Here is a 17893-nt window from a genome sequence, read left to right on the forward strand (position 1 = left end):
GTTAAGGGAGAGTAGTCTGCTAAAGAGGCCTGATCCGCGACCTAGAGATGGAAGTGGGCCCGAAATAAAAACCGACTTCCCAGTGCTTTTTAAAGCCTCAATGAGAGTGGTAAAGTCTCGCCTTGTGCGCTCACACTCCTGAATCCGAGTGGACATGTCGTTATGTCCACAATGGACCACGATGCGTTTGATAGAGGTCGGAAATGAGGGTATCAGGTCCATAACTTTAGCCAGGATGTCTGCAACTTTGGCTCCGGGAAAACAGTGTGTGACAGCATTATGAAACCGTAGGTCTCTAGTGATGGAGTCCCCAATAATTACTGTGGTTAGGGGGAAGAGCGGACGAGGAGTGGGGGGGTGTGGGTAGCCGGTGACGGGAGCAAAACAGTCAGTGTCGGTTTCAGATGGACAAGGAAAAGAAGAGGAAGAATGCTTACCGTTCGGTTGTGGAGATTGTTTTTGAGGAACGTTGTCATTTGGCCGATCCAGGCAGTGTAGGCCACCGGACCGTCTGACTACCGCATCCCTCAGAAGCTTTCGCCGCGCGGTAGCAATCGTCTTCCGTGACGACGGCTGGTCAGTCTGCTTTGAAGCGGGGCGAGCCCGGTGAGCCGCACTGGCCACCACCGGCTCCGACTCCGACAAAGCATTGAAGCGGTTGGAGAGGCTGAGGGCAGGAGGCGATGGAGCCCTACCCGAGGCTCTCTTTCGGCCGCAAACCACCTCAGTCCAGGGTGGCTTGATAACCGGTGTCGAGCAGGACGATGGGCGTGGGCAGGCAGCTGGGTCCCATGGCGCGGTATCCTGGAAGGCCGCCGAGAGAGATGAGATCCGGAGCGACTGATTATGAGCCACGTCCAAGCAGGCGGTTAACAAAGCATCTTTGGTTTTTAAGTCCTCGGAAAGCCGACGAACATCTTCCCTGAGGTCAGCAATTTCTTTGTTTGTATTATTGAACAACGAGGAAATCCTGAGGGGGAGTGGGGACTCGCCAGGTGTAGAGGTTGCCATGAGGCTAGCGTTAGTTTAGCCGGTAGGCCTAGTCTTGATAAATTAGCGTGAGGCTAATACTTACTTACACGTAAAAATGTATCTTTGGTTTTAAAAACACTTTATTAGTATAATAAAAACTAGGCGATTGTTGGAGGTCTAAAGGATAAAAGCCGTCTAAATAAGTATCAGGTCTTATCGTTCTCTCTAGCCCTCCTGCGCCCAATGGTGAGTCGTTGGAAGCTGTGGGCAGAAGGTGATGAATTTTTTCTCTAATTGTTATAATTTTATCATTAAAAAAGGTCATGAAGTCATCACTGCTCAGAGCTATAGGAATAGATGGCTCAATAGAGCTGTGACTATCTGTCAGCCTGGCTACAGTGCTGAAAAGAAACCTTGGGTTGTTCTTATTTTCTTCTATTAGTGTTGAGTAATAGTCTGATCTGGCATTTCTGAGGGCCCTCCTATAATTTTTTAGACTATCTTGCCAATCCACACGAGATTCTTCCAGTTTGGTGGAACGCCATTTATTATATATTAGTAGTCATAAACACTTGATATTAGTTGTTATAAACAGTTGATATTAGTTGTTGTAAACACTAGATATTAGTTGTTATAAACAGTTGATATTAGGTGTTGTAAACACATGATATTGGTTGTAAACACTTGATATTAGTAGTTATAAACACTTGATAGAAGTTGTTATAAATACTCGATATTAGTTGTCATAAACACTTGATATTAATTGTTATAAACAGTTGATATTAGTTGTTGTAAACACTTGATATTAGTTGTTATAAACACTGGATATTAGAAGTCATAAACACTTGATATTAGTAGTTGTAAACAGTTGATATTAGTGGTTGTAAACACTTGATATTAGTTGTTATAAACACTTGATATTGGTTGTAAACACTTGATATTAGTAGTTATAAACACTTGATATTAGTTGTTATAAACACTTGATATTGCTTGTAAACACTTGATATTAGTAGTTATAAACACTTGATATTAGTAGTCATAAACACTCGATATTAGTAGTCATAAACACTTGATATTAGTTGTTATAAACAGTTGATATTAGTTGTTGTAAACACTTGATATTAGTTGTTATAAACAGTTGATATTAGTAGTTATAAACACTTGATATTAGTAGTCATAAACACTTGATATTAGTAGTTGTAAACAGTTGATATTAGTGGTTGTAAACACTTGATATTAGTTGTTATAAACACTTGATATTAGTAGTTGTAAACACTTGATAGAAGTTGTTATAAACACTCGATATTAGTAGTCATAAACACTTGATATTAGTTGTTATAAACAGTTGATATTAGTTGTTGTAAACACTTGATATTAGTTGTTATAAACAGTTGATATTAGTTGTTGTAAACACTTGATATTGGTTGTAAACACTTGATATTAGTTGTTATAAACACTTGATATTGGTTGTAAACACTTGATATTAGTAGTTAAAAAACACTTGATATTAGTTGTTATAAACACTTGACATTGGTTGTAAACACTTGATATTAGTAGTTATAAACACTTGATATTAGTTGTTATAAACACTTGAAATTGGTTGTAAACACTTGATATTAGTAGTTATAAACACTTGATATTAGTAGTCATAAACTCTTGATATTATTTGTTATAAACAGTTGATATAAGTAGTCATAAACACTTGATATTAGTTGTTATAAACACTTGATATTAGTTATATACACTTGATAGAAGTTGTTTTAAACACTCGATATAAGTAGTCATAAACACTTGATATTAGTTGTTATAAACACTTGATATTGGTTGTTAACACTTGATATTAGTTGTTATAAACACTTGATATTAGTAGTTGTAAACACTTGATAGAAGTTGTTATAAACACTTGATATTAGTAGTCATAAACACTTGATATTAGTTGTTATAAACACTTGATATTAGTTGTTATAAACACTTGATATTAGTTGTTATAAACAGTTGATATTAATTGTTGTAAACACTTGATATTGGTTGTTAACACTTGATATTAGTAGTTATAAACACTTGATATTAGTAGTTATAAACACTTGATATTAGTTGTTATAAACAGTTGATATTAGTTGTTGTAAACACTTGATATTAGTAGTTATAAACACTTGATATTAGTTGTTATAAACACTTGATATTGGTTGTAAACACTTGATATTAGTAGTCATAAACACTTGATATTAGTTGTAAACACTTGATATTAGTAGTCATAAACACTTGATATTAGTTGTTATAAACAGTTGATATTAGTTGTTGTAAACACTAGATATTAGTTGTTATAAACAGTTGATATTAGGTGTTGTAAACACTTGATATTAGTAGTTATAAACACTTGATATTAGTTGTTATAAACACTTGATATTGGTTGTAAACACTTGATATTAGTTGTTATAAAGACTTGATATTAAGTGGTCATAAACACTTGATATTAGTAGTTATAAACACTTGATAGAAGTTGTTATAAACACTCGATATTAGTAGTCATAAACACTTGATAGAAGTTGTTATAAACACTCGATATTAGTAGTCATAAACACTTGATATTAGTAGTTATAAACACTTGATATTAGTTGTTATAAACACTTGATATTGGTTGTAAACACTTGATATTAGTAGTTATAAACACTTGATATTAGTAGTCATAAACACTTGATATTAGTTGTTATAAACACTTGATATTGGTTGTAAACACTTGATATTAGTTGTTATAAACACTTGATATTAGTAGTTGTAAACACTTGATAGAAGTTGTTATAAACACTCGATATTAGTAGTCATAAACACTTGATATTAGTTGTTATAAACACTTGATATTGGTTGTAAACACTTGATATTAGTTGTTATAAACACTTGATATTAGTAGTTGTAAACACTTGATAGAAGTTGTTATAAACACTCGATATTAGTAGTCATAAACACTTGATATTAATTGTTATAAACAGTTGATATTAGTTGTTGTAAACACTTGATATTAGTTGTTATAAACAGTTGATATTAGTTGTTGTAAACACTTGATATTAGTTGTTATAAACACTTGATATTAGTAGTCATAAACACTTGATATTAGTAGTTATAAACACTTGATAGAAGTTGTTATAAACACTCGATATTAGTAGTCATAAACACTTGATAGAAGTTGTTATAAACACTCGATATTAGTAGTCATAAACACTTGATATTAGTTGTTATAAACAGTTGATATTAGTGGTTGTAAACACTTGATATTAGTTGTTATAAACACTTGATATTGGTTGTAAACACTTGATATTAGTAGTTATAAACACTTGATATTAGTTGTTATAAACACTTGATATTGGTTGTAAACACTTGATATTAGTTGTTATAAACACTTGATATTAGTTATAAACACTTGATAGAAGTTGTTTTAAACACTCGATATAAGTAGTCATAAACACTTGATATTAGTTGTTATAAACACTTGATATTGGTTGTTAACACTTGATATTAGTTGTTATAAACACTTGATATTAGTAGTTGTAAACACTTGATAGAAGTTGTTATAAACACTTGATATTAGTAGTCATAAACACTTGATATTAGTTGTTATAAACACTTGATATTAGTTGTTATAAACACTTGATATTAGTTGTTATAAACAGTTGATATTAGTTGTTGTAAACACTTGATATTGGTTGTAAACACTTGATATTAGTTGTTATAAACACTTGATATTAGTAGTTATAAACACTTGATATTAGTAGTTATAAACACTTGATATTAGTTGTTATAAACAGTTGATATTAGTTGTTGTAAACACTTGATATTAGTAGTTATAAACACTTGATATTAGTTGTTATAAACACTTGATATTAGTTGTTATAAACACTTGATATTAGTTGTTATAAAGACTTGATAGTATTTGTTATAAACACTTGATATTAGTTGTTATAAACAGTTGATATTGGTTGTAAACACTTGATATTAGTAGTTATAAACACTTGATATTAGTAGTTATAAACACTTGATAGAAGTTGTTATAAACACTCGATATTAGTAGTCATAAACGCTTGATATTAGTTGTTATACACAGTTGATATTAGTTGTTGTAAACACTTGATATTAGTTGTTATAACCACTTGATGTTAGTAGTCATAAACACTTGATATTAGTAGTTATAAACACTTGATATAAGTTGTTATAAACACTTGATATTAGTAGTCATAAACACTTGATATTAGTAGTTATAAACACTTGATATTAGTTGTTATAAACACTTGATATTAGTTGTTATAAACAGTTGATATTGGTTGTAAACACTTGATATTAGTTGTTATAAACACTTGATATTAGTAGTTATAAACACTTGATAGAAGTTGTTATAAACACTCGATATTAGTAGTCATAAACGCTTGATATTAGTTGTTATACACAGTTGATATTAGTTGTTGTAAACACTTGATATTAGTTGTTATAACCACTTGATGTTAGTAGTCATAAACACTTGATATTAGTAGTTATAAACACTTGATAGACGTTGTTATAAACACTTGATATTAGTAGTCATAAACACTTGATATTAGTAGTTATAAACACTTGATATTAGTTGTTATAAACACTTGATATTAGTTGTTATAAACAGTTGATATTGGTTGTAAACACTTGATATTAGTAGTTATAAACACTTGATATTAGTAGTTATAAACACTTGATAGAAGTTGTTATAAACACTCGATATTAGTAGTCATAAACGCTTGATATTAGTTGTTATACACAGTTGATATTAGTTGTTGTAAACACTTGATATTAGTTGTTATAACCACTTGATGTTAGTAGTCATAAACACTTGATATTAGTAGTTATAAACACTTGATAGAAGTTGTTATAAACACTTGATATTAGTAGTCATAAACACTTGATATTAGTTGTTGTAAACACTTGATATTAGTTGTTATAAACACTTGATATTAGTTGTTAGGAAAATTTGACAAAAGAAAATTTATAGATTCTGTATATTATTTAATATAAAGTTATTAAAGCTCCACAACAGTTATTTTTTTACATTAGCATTAAACAAAATGATGTATGTGTAAATGTGAAAAGGGTTGATGTTAACAAACCACAGAGAAGTATTAGCCACTCTGCAGCTCTACTGAGTTATTTTGTTTCCATTTGACTCGTGGTTTTGGTTTTACAACACATTTACTGTGATTAATTCTCACCGCTCTTATATATTCTGCCACATTTTGGTGAAGATATAAGTTTGAAACATGCTGAACACACAAAGCAACTGTGGAAAAGTGGACTTTTTTGCAGAGGGCCGGGATTATAAAGTTTCTATGGACATTTCAAAAAATAAATTGTATTTGATCGTCTTCGACCGCATCTGCCGTCTGCAGTTAAGGAGTAAAGTACAAAACCTTTTTCAAACTTCTTTCAAGACCACAGGGGGTGACTGAGTGTTTGATACTCAAAATATAGATTTTTGGCAAAATATTTGTTGAAAGATATGCTCGTCATGCTCTCGGCCTGTGTCTACAACGTAAATAATGTGTTATTTACCCATAAAGAGGAGTTGGACGTACTGTAGTCTTCCTCTTGAACCGGAGGGCCAAAAAAAATAGTAGTCAATGTAGGCAACTCAGATGAACGTATGAACTCAAATCTTCTCTCGTTTGCATTTTATCAGCTGGACTATCAGAGGAGTCACTGCTGAGAGATATTTAGAGAAAATCAAAGTGCAACTGTGAAAGTGTGGCGGGACAAAATAAGGGACACGTGCCCCCCCCTCCCATCCCACAATAACTCTTGGTTATAGTGTTTTTGTAAAAGGCACAAATTTCTTTCCAGTCTTGTTAGGTCAATTATATTTTGAAGCCAGTATTTCATACCAAAATGACGTAACATGATACAACTTTTTTGTTCTGGACAGGACAAATTGCATTTTAACTGGTTGAAATTTAATGTAGATTAAATGCAATTAATATTCATCGTTTTCTTAAATTAAAAAAAAAAAAAATAACGGTAAAGTTAATCAGTATAAAAACTGTTTACTTGTTTTGTGTCCCAATACAGTTCTGATTTCTAAGTTGTTTGTTTTAAAAAGTCATGTTAACATTGCTTGTGTTTGTATTTGTAGGAGAAAGGCTGATTTATCTTTTTAAAGACCCTTATTTCTGTTGTTATGACTAAAACAATACATAAAAAGCAAAGGACACAATGCAGGACTGTGTGTAAAACTTGAGCCAGCAGCTTCTGAAAATAGAAAACAGAATTGTCACTCAGGGGCGTTTCTAGGACTTGAGGAGGTTCTGGTCTTAGCCTGGACCTATTTAAATAAACTGAATGCAATGCAAAACAGCAATTGGCTTGCCCAGCATGGTAATAGCCAGTGTATGTTAATTTTAGCTTCCAGTTTGTAGATGTTAGTTAGATGGCACCAACATTTGGCCTAATCATAACTGGCCTGGCAACCCAAAGGCCAAGGTTTTGTTTCAGGGGGTCGGGGGTCCCAGACAATTTTGAACATTACAAACTTAATTTCCTGCATTCTGGTGAATTATTATGCACCTATTTCTACCTTTTTTTGAATCAATTTATGCTGAAAATATCTATATGTAAAGGGAAACATAGGGGACAATTAAAAATATAAAACAATGAAATATATTGCAGTAAGGCTCTCAGGCATTCTGTATTGCTTTCATATATTTATTCTCCTTTGGATCAACTTTTCTAATTATGTCTGAGTCAGCATACATTTAGCCTATAGGCATCATTTACTCTTCCCTCTTCTTTTGCGTCTTTTGTTGGGGAAGTAGTGGCCTGGAAATCCAGACCCAAATCCAAAAGATTAAGGGTCCCGCATATAGTAATGAAACTGGCCCAACTCGAGGGGCAGCACCAAGCATGCATTTGAAAATCTCATTGCACGCAATTGGATAACACTACGACCAATCACAACAATACACAGGGTGACGTAACCCCACCCTGTACGCTTAGCTACCAGAGGAGCTAACTGGTAGATTAATCTCTTAGCTACCAGAGGAGCTAACTGGTAGATTAATCTCTTAGCTACCAGAGGAGCTAACTGGTAGATTAAACTCTTAGCTACCAGAGGAGCTAACTGGTAGATTAATCTCTTAGCTACCAGAGGAGCTAACTGGTAGATTAAACTCTTAGCTACCAGAGGAGCTAACTGGTAGATTAAACTGTCGTCATCTGTTTAGCTCACCTCTGGCCTGCCTATATCAGATTCAGTGATGTGATTGGTGCAGCTGGCCTCTGGCCCGCCTATATCAGATACAGCGATGTGATTGGTGCAGCTCGGCTACCAGGGCATAGTTAATGAGCATCATTACTGAATGCCAGAGGGACTCGCTGAGCAAATTACAATTGTGTTCTTGCAACAACTCTGGATTTCCAGGGTAGGAAAGTAGCCTAACCTCCTTAAATGTGCATATGACAATTATTCAGCTCAATGATACATTAAAGGGACGGTTTACCCCCAAATCAAAAATACATATTTGACCTCTTGCCTGTAGTACTAGTTAATATCACATCTAAATCCAGATTGAGGAGAAACATTAGACGCCACGAGGAAACCGAGGTCCGGACCTCGGTATTAATTCCCCCCCTCCAAAAAAAGAGAAGTGATTTAGCTGCCTAAAATAAACTTGTACAACGCCAAGACACGACTTGTTGCTCTGTCCGATCATCATCACCATCTTTGCTTGTTGGCACTGGGTGACTGAGTGGGCGGGGAAGTGGATTATCTTGTCATAACTACACGATCTTTGGTCAGCGTGGTGGTTTTTGAGTAAAGTGTCAACTAGTCTCGCATTTGAAGCTACTGTTACACAATAGTTGTTCTCTAAACATCTCAAAATGCGCAATATTTTAGATTTAGATCAGGGAAATAAAAAAGAAATGTGGACCTTGCTAAATCCTGGATACGGGCCTGTTAGACGCTGATAAAATCGAGCCTAGACAAGATTTTGTTGACTCACATGAACAGAGGAACAGAGTTAGGATCTACTTCATACTGAAATATGTTGTTTAAGTGCAGTTGAAATCTCAATTTAAACCTGCAAATCACATGGGATTATCAAATGTTTCTACTGAGAAAATGCCGTGATCATTTGATATTTTCTTGTCCCTGCACTGTTTTACGGTCTGCAGCTCATATCTGGGCAGGAAAGCAACTAGACTGTACATTTCATATTTTACCCCCACATCTGCACGTTTTTGTTTTGTTTTTGTTGCTTTCCCACTGAGTTTTCTGTCATTGTTTCACCTCTTTAAATCATCCCGCTTTAAAATGTATCAATGCACTACAGTGTGGTTTCCAAAACTTCATGAAAAAAACGCCACTCTGATCCTTTGTTGACACTTTAAAGTCAAAACAGATGCTGTGCGGGAGATGTATCAAGGTGGTTTAAAGTGATATTTAACATATACAATGTGTTTGACATCCTTTTTTTTGGAGTATCAAATACTTTCTTTTCTGTTTCACAAAGAACACTGCCTGTAATCAGCCTAGATTCATGTATGTTAACATTTCCAAAAGCTGTCATGGATGAAAAATGGATCAAAATGTTGCATCCCTTAATTGTATAAACACATGGTCCACAATATGTCTCAGTTTTTGCCATTTATGTTGTTTTTTGCCAGATTTGTAATGATGTACGACGTCCTTGAACCCTGCGTCACCACTGCAACATTTTCCAAATATATCTGAAGGAATTTAACGACTCTTGTTTTATCACGAGATGCAATTTGTGTACTTGTTTCAGTGCCAGGTTTTTGGAAAATCTTCTGATTGACGGTGATGCTAATTACGGATTAGTGCAGGAAAGTAAGTACAGGAAGAATGTCTTGTGTGGACTAGTGCCTATTTCTTGCAAACCAGCTCATTTCATTTAAATAAACAGACATTGTTTCGCGAGCAACGTTACGTCTGCTCTGATCACCGAGGACTTCGCTCTGCTCTGCCGGCGTCTGTCTCTCACTTTAGCGGCGACTGGTTCGACCACGGAGATGTGAGTGACGGACAACGAGCTTGACCGCAGTCTATTTCTGTGAGAGAAACACTGCGAGGTGCTACAGTTTGTATGTTCTGCCGCATCGCCGATTACAAAGCACACCTGACAACAGGAGACACTAGCTCAGACTGGAGGAGTATATATAGTTGGAACCACTCCAGAGCCGAGAACACATCATCAAGGAGGTCTCGGTACGCTTGTTTGGTCCGATTGCCGCGTTCTCACCTGCCCAAACAAACCCCACCAAGGGGCAAACAAACTCTAGTGCGATTCAACTGAACTATACGAGGCAGGTGTGCCTTAAGTTCTCCTTTATGCTAAGTTCCTGGCTCTCAGCTGGACGTTGCTCACAGCGGACCGCTATGTGACATATGGCACTATATCAATGAGGAATAGCAAGTCAAATCGGCTGTCCTAGCAATTGCTCAGAAAAGAAAATCTAAGCATCCCTAGTGCTGAACTGGGAGAAAAATATAAGACTAAGATATTGGACAGACTATGGTATGTTCCAACAGTCGGCAGTTCAAACTACAATTCTCACAATGCTATTGCCCTGTGGTTACCTTCATTCGACATGTTATTACTAATAATTTGCATTTGATCACTGTGAGAAAGGCAGCAGAGTTGCTTTATGCAGAACTGAAAACATTTCTGAATCTTAGCTCTGTATGATTTGGCATTAAAGGGATAACTGGATTATACTGTGTAATATAACCCCACTGCAGAAATAATATTTGAGTTATACTGTACATGTGTGGTTATATAACACAGTGGGTTGTTCAGGGGGACTTGGAGATTAGAGCATTTCACAGACTGTAGTAGTTAAGAAGGCATGACATTTTTAGTAGACGATGAGGTAACTCAGACGTGGCTTTTACCAGCAACATGTCCAAATCCCCACTTCAAAATGATGTTCTTGTTGCAGATCGCATCTTTATATTGCATTGAAATATCATAAAAAGTGAATGTTTGTCTAGTTCCTCAGTTTTCAGTTCAACGTACTGTGCACCGACAGAGATTCCTTGCTTTAAGGTTAGATGTCTGAGGAGATCACCACTAAGACCTGCTGCTGCCAGCCAGAGCTGAGAGGGTTAGCCTGCAGGCAGCAACATTGATTACGTCAGTGGGAATATTGCCTGTAACAGCTACGTCATCAGACTGCGAATGCTACAGAAAAGGAATATATGTTGTAGCAAGCATGACCACATTGTTATCTGTAGCAAGAATTGAACAGCATTGTGTCTGATTTGCAAAAAAAGCAGTTTGTTGAAAAACAACAGCTTTTATTTATCATGTGGATTTTGCGGATGGCAACACACATTGGAACAACTAAATACAGAAGTCAGCTGTTAAACGGCTTATAAAATCCTAAGCAAACAAATGGTTGATGTAATTCATTTCATTTATTATACAGGAAATTTTAAAAGCAACAATTAAGTTACAATAAACGGCCCTGACTTAGTTTAAAAACTGGTTTACAGCAGGTTCCTGTTCTGCAGCAACATAGAACAATGAACACAATTTCGGCACATTTATACAGGACATTATTATTGACTAGACAGATACAAACAGATAAAACATTAAATTAGAGATACGATAGACCGGCCGGTGACCGGAATTGGCCAGTTTTCACGTGCTCGGCCATGACCGGCAACCAGCAGGTCAGTCTGACATATGCCGATTTCATGCCGGTCAGTGCTCCAACTAACTGACAACATAAGTTATACCAGTTACAGTTCTCAAGGACGCACGCACACACGGACGCGACAGCACAGTCTCTTTTTCCTTTCTCTCAACTTTTCCGCCGTGCATACCCACTCGCAGTGTGAAGTGCGTGTCGGCGCTATTCTCCACATGTAGGAACCTGGTGAATTAACCTGCAACATGTCAGCTGTTTGGGAATTCTTCAGCGTGTGTGCAGAAGATAACAAGTTTACAATATGCAACACCTGCAAGGAGAAAGTAGGGCGTGGAGGGACGACACCAAAAACCTAAATCACATTTTTTTGAGTTGGATATTTGGATGTGAAAAGAAGGAAATGAATGTGTGTGAATTTCCCACACCAGGAGTAATTTATATAGTTCTGTATATAGTTTTTCTATGTTCTGTGCAAAATGTTCTATTAAAGAAAAGATAGAAAATAAATATTTGTGTGTGCTGTAAAGTGGTTAGAAAAAATGAAATCAGAATCGGCTAAAATCGGTATCAGCTGGTCTAACTCAAAGAAAATCGGAAATCGGAATCGGCCTAGAAAGTTGTACTCGGTGCATCTCTACATTAAATACGTAAAAACAAAACTATGTAATGCCAAAAGTTAGACCTTACCCTAAACTAATAACATGAAACAGCTTAAAATAGGTGTGACATGATGATACAGACAAACAATATTTTCTACCAAGACAAAATGATGAACCTAAAAATATTCAATAGTTGTTTAGATATTTCAGTTCGGACCAAAAACCAGACCAACTGACCAACAGCTCATTACTTAAAATTACTGATACTAGATTTTGTGCTGACTCACTCATAGTGTCACACTTGTTGCAACAAAATCCGTACAGATTAATCTCATCAAAAACACAAGATGGCGCCAGAACCTTGATGACGTCAGATTTCATTGAATAAGTGTCATTCCATATATTCAGAGTTTCATTCAATATATTCAGGCTTTAATTCCATATATTCAGAGTTTATATATATATTTAAAACCTAAACTCTAAACCTAAACTCTGCTTGAAAACCAAAACGTAACAATGTAAAAGTAGCCTAAGATGATGATTGGAACTCACTCGCTGATTTAAAACAAGTTAATATACTTTAAGTTTATGTTTTTGAATTCCTGCTGGGAAAATCAGGCTTCCTACTTGCCAAAACAACATTATTTCTAAGTATCCATTGTTGTTACTTTTGTTCCAGAGCAAAATGAATGCCTTCCTGCTGCTGGGCTGCTTTGTCCTATCTGCGACAGAGTACTTCCTTGCCTCTGCCCACATGCTCCCCGACGACAGACTGTCCACCAATAGGGTCGTGGAATATCACACTCTGTCTGAAAGCCTTGAGATAGGCCCACCTCCTGTTGTTATTGTAGGTAGGTTTGCAAGTTTAAACTCACAGTCATAGTCCAGATTGAATGGTATTGTTTAAATGTCTCAAATTTTTATAATTGATGTCATGTTCATTAAACTATACTGGCGATACTGATGTTTTCTGACAAGACACATACACGAGGCTGCAAGCCTGACTAGCTATTAGTCATGGAATTTCATAGTGGTAGCCTTTTTGAAAGGCCAAGACTACTGGTATCAAACTCGAACTTTGTCCAATGGGAAACAGTGTACGCAAAATGCAAAGATATCAGGTGAGCTGATTAGAGAAACTAAACTGTGGCAATGTACACTGTAGCGGGCTAACTCCCACCACAAATGTATTAATACACAGTCAATCCCATAACAAGTGTCTTTGTGAGATTGGCTGCTGTGCCCTTTTTGCACTCTGAGACTTGTAGGCTAGGATGATGTCAAAGAGTCCCTCCCATTGTCCTATTTTATAAGTGAACTATCAATCAATTCAGTGCCATTTATCATCCTGTATGCTGATGATGCATTTTTGTCTTGCTGTGAAAGTTCTAGACGCATCTTTGTTTTGTTTGTTGTATTGTGTTTCAGAGTTGCCGAAATCAGCGATGAAGAACAAGAAAACAAAGAAACAAAAAAAGGTATTATCAGAAGAAAAAGAAGACGTTTTTGACAATGTGTTATGATCTTAACTCAAAAGGTCCACTTTGGTCCTGATCATACATTCATTCATTCAACTGTTATTTATCCTCGAGAGATCACTAAGGTGCAATCCTCATTTACAATGACATTGAGTCAGATTACAAAGACAAAAACATAACAACACAGAAAGTACAATCATAAGAAATATAGAAAGACAATAAAACATTCATTATTCTACAATTGGATGCTTAGAAAATGCTAATACAGTAAGTGGACATTTTTGAGCTGACATTATTTTGTCATACACACTATTGCCAAAGTGAAGAATAAACTCCCATGCTCAAAACATATCTCCTATTCTCTCTCAGAATCTTGGCCGTCGCAGCACTCAAAACACATTTCCATCTGTTTCTGTTCTCACATGTTCTCCATTGTCACACACACTGCAGTTATTCTTTTAAGGTCTTTATCTTATCTGCTTCATCTTAGTTTTGCTTGCTGTTCCAACAGTATGATCACATATTGCCTCTCTCTCGCTCTCTCTCTCTCTCAGAACAAATTCAGTGTGAAGAAGCGCCCTCCTCCTCCTGCTGACTGCATTCCCTTGAGGGGAAGCTGTAAATCTCCAAGCAACGTGTGCTGTGATTTCTGTGCTTTCTGCCAGTGTCGGCTCTTCAGAACTGTCTGTTTCTGTCGAATGGGCAACCCTCGCTGCTAAAGACCAGCTGCAGCCCGGCCCAGCTCCAAGCTGAGGGAACAAAACTTCATGCTTAATCAAACCACTTTAAGTGAACACCTTGAGAGGTGAATCACTTCTAGTCCTTGGTTTGTAAGTTTTCCTAAAATTCTCTGCATGAAAGCACTTTATCACAGAGGACTGCCCGACTTTTCTAAAATCTTACAGGGTGTACTACTTATAGGACTGGTAAGACACTCAGAAATAAAAGTTTTTATTTTAGCTTTTTGCATGCATAAATTGGATATGTTTGCTCAAACAATTTTATATATTGCTTTATTTTTACACAGAAATACATGAATGCGCAGTATCAAATATTTTATGAAGCCTTTTAAGAATAAAGTCCCTGTACTATGTTTTATATAACTTTTGTTTTATTTAATGTCTTTAACAAAGTCATGTGAATTCACATATTTAATGGATAAGGTGTCAAAAAGATCCCAGGAAAAGACCAAAACCAACCATATGTTAGTCCGTCTTGCAATACTTTATGACTTTCTCAACGTGTCTGTGGGACTCCAGTCTAAGCTCATTGGTTCCTAACGGAGTTATACATCTTCAGGAAAATAGCTCAAAATATGTAGGAGGAAATCATGTATTAGTTTGGGACTATTTTCAAGATATATCAGGCTTTGGACACACAGGTAATTCTATCTTGGCTGAAAAAAAAGATCTGACTTTTGTCTGAAGTTTTTTACCTTCCTTTTAACTGTTCCATCATTTATTTTCTTCTTTAATAAGTGCTTTAACATCTCATCATCTGTGTTATGTTACTGAGTAAAACAAATTCAGCCCAGGAGTCACAACTCCTTTAGTTTGAAATCACTGCCTGACTGTTGGGCAGATAACAAAAATATTTCCTGGGACCTTCAGGCTGTGATTTCCTGTAAGTAATTGCTACATTATGATAAACACATGCATTGTCACATTCCCTTTGGCGATCAATAATGAAGAATAAGGAAATGTTAGTGAAAACTGTGGTCCTTTAATGATTGCTTATGTGTGAGTGTCTGTTGGATTGGCAGGAAAATCTGGCCTGGAAGAGTAGGAATAAATTTAAAAAAAGGCTCTCCTCTGATAACCACCAAGTAAGCAACCTTAACCAGCTGCACAATGTCTAAAGGCTCATTTACGTTAGATACGTACGTATACAAAGTCTTCTGTCCATACTCTGCGTATATTTTGTCCTTATTTGTGCATGTTTCTGAAAGCTTATGAATACAGACAAAACAGAGCAGTACCACTGGAAATCGTAGGGGCATTGTAGCCAATAATTTAAGCAGGACACGACCATGGGGCACAACAAAGACATTTTTATAAAGGCGGACATTTTTAAGGAGAGGCGAGTTGGTCAGAAATTTTAGGGCACAAGGAAAACAGTTCCTACAGCACAGCTGCGAGGAGAGTAGACAGGAATTTAATGGGAGTTGGACGTAGTGAAGGAAAATATCTGTGCGAGATGCAGTGGATGCATTGCTTAACAACCATGCCAATGTAAAGGATGCATGGAACTATGTGGGCAGTCACGGTCACATCGTTTGAAATGGACGTATCTATTTTCATACGTAAAGGGAGCATAATAAGCCTTAAAGGGGAGCTATTATGCTTTTCCTTGAAAAGGCAAGGCAAGGCAAGGCAGCTTTATTTGTATAGCACATTTCAGCAACAGGGCAATTCAAAGTGCTTCACAGAAAACATGAAAGAAAAGTTAAAAACGATTAAAAAATGTAAACATTAAAGAGCAGTTAAAAATGATTAAAAAATTAAAACATTAAAGAGCAGTTAAAAACGATTAAAAAATGTAAACATTAAAGAGCAGTTAAAAATGATTAAAAAATTAAAACATGAAAGAACAGTTAAAAACGATAAAAACATTTTTTTTTAAAAAGACGAGAATAAAATTTACAGTGCAGTATAAGAACAAGTTAACTGATTCCAACTCGGGCCTCCTAGAGGACCTATGTTAAATGAACAATCCAACCATCTTGGCGTGGAAAAAGTACTTTTATTTTAAAATATAGTCGTCACTATAAGTCTTAGTTTCTTTCTTGGAAAAACCTTCGCAAAAACCCTTTTGGTTGAAATTCACACTTTTTGTTAATAGTGATTATTTTATTATTTTATTTCAACCGTAAATACCTTTTATATTCGTAAAAGGTTGTTTCTTATTAAACCCACACAATGCAATCAGTGCGGTATAGGAAATGAAGAAATTAACAATAATTTAAAGAAAGACAACATCAAAAAGAAAAGTTTTCAGCCTTGATTTAAAAGAACTGAGAGTTGCAGCAGACCTGCATTTTTCTGGGAGTTTGTTCCAGATATGTGGAGCATGAAAAGTAAACGCTGCTTCTCCCTGTTTAGTTCTGACTCTGGGGATAACAAGCAGACGTACAATGTTAAAATGTGGGACGTTCATATTAAATGTGTCCAGGGCTTCAAATAATAATGTAAACATATGTAAAAGTAATCCATGTGAGCAAAAACCTCAGATTTCAGACAGTCTGCTTTGAATGAACTACAAAAAACCCTGAAACTCAAAGCCCTTATCCCACTAACTGCCTTCAAATCACGTCTGTCTGAGTTCCTGCCGATCACTGCACATGCTGTTATTCTTTCATCCATATTTCACCCACTGTTTTGCACACCCTTACCCCGTTATCCTTGTCACACCCAATTGCATATTTGCACAGATGCACATGTTCATTGCTATCATATTCTGTTCTCGCTCTTTTGCACCTTTCATCTGTCCTGACATGCTCAATTGTTTCTTTCCTTCCAACCTTTGTATCACACAATTTTAGTACACTCTACTGATCTATATCACCATCTAGACCACAATTCTGCACTAACTGTATATTGACTACCACATTTCAGCATTTTAGATAGTATGTCAATTCATATTTACATTGACTCTTTCAACATTTATACAGTCTGTCTATTCATGCATATTGTGTTATTCCTGATTAGCACCTAGACCACTATTTGCACTAACTGTATATTGACTCTTCACTACATTCAGCATTTTATATAGACTGTCTTTTCATACTTATTGTGTTATCACTGACCTACATCACTAACTAGACCACAACTTGCACTAACTGTATATTGACTCTTCACTACATCTCAGCAGTGATATAGACTGTCTATTCATGTATATTGTGTTGTTATTACCTTATCACTTTCGTATATCCTCCAACATACTTACACCTCCCTTTGCGCCGGCTTTGTAATGCCTACCTAATCTGCACTTTATGTAGCCTTTTGTATTCTGTATTCTTGTATTGTATTGTATGTGAAACTGTACATTGTCTTGCACGCTTTTCTTGGCCAGGTCGTCGTTGCAAATGAGAACCTGAGAGACACATGATAACTCACACAGGAGAAAAACCCTCAACGGCCTACCTGGTTAAATAAAGGTCAA

General features: G+C 35.9%; 1 protein-coding gene across 2 annotated transcripts in view; it reads left to right on the forward strand.

The window, feature by feature from the left end:
* The window catches only part of asip1 (agouti signaling protein 1), a 53149-nt gene extending 37365 nt beyond the window's left edge, over positions 1–15784 (forward strand). The window contains exons 1-4 of one of the 2 annotated variants that reach the window (XM_036002495.1): positions 6098–6104; positions 12934–13105; positions 13683–13732; positions 14287–15784. In XM_036002495.1, the coding sequence (XP_035858388.1) occupies positions 12940–13105; positions 13683–13732; positions 14287–14451 (381 nt within the window). In that variant the 5' untranslated portion in view covers positions 6098–6104; positions 12934–12939 and the 3' untranslated portion in view covers positions 14452–15784. Of the gene's footprint in view, positions 1–6097; positions 6105–12933; positions 13106–13682; positions 13733–14286 lie in introns of those variants that run through there. The other variant, XM_031301399.2, reaches the window with a different exon arrangement.
* The last annotated feature ends 2109 nt before the right edge of the window (positions 15785–17893 follow it).

This window comes from Sander lucioperca, chromosome 6, assembly GCF_008315115.2.
Source record: "Sander lucioperca isolate FBNREF2018 chromosome 6, SLUC_FBN_1.2, whole genome shotgun sequence".
In the NCBI taxonomy this organism is placed as follows: Eukaryota; Metazoa; Chordata; class Actinopteri; order Perciformes; family Percidae; genus Sander; species Sander lucioperca.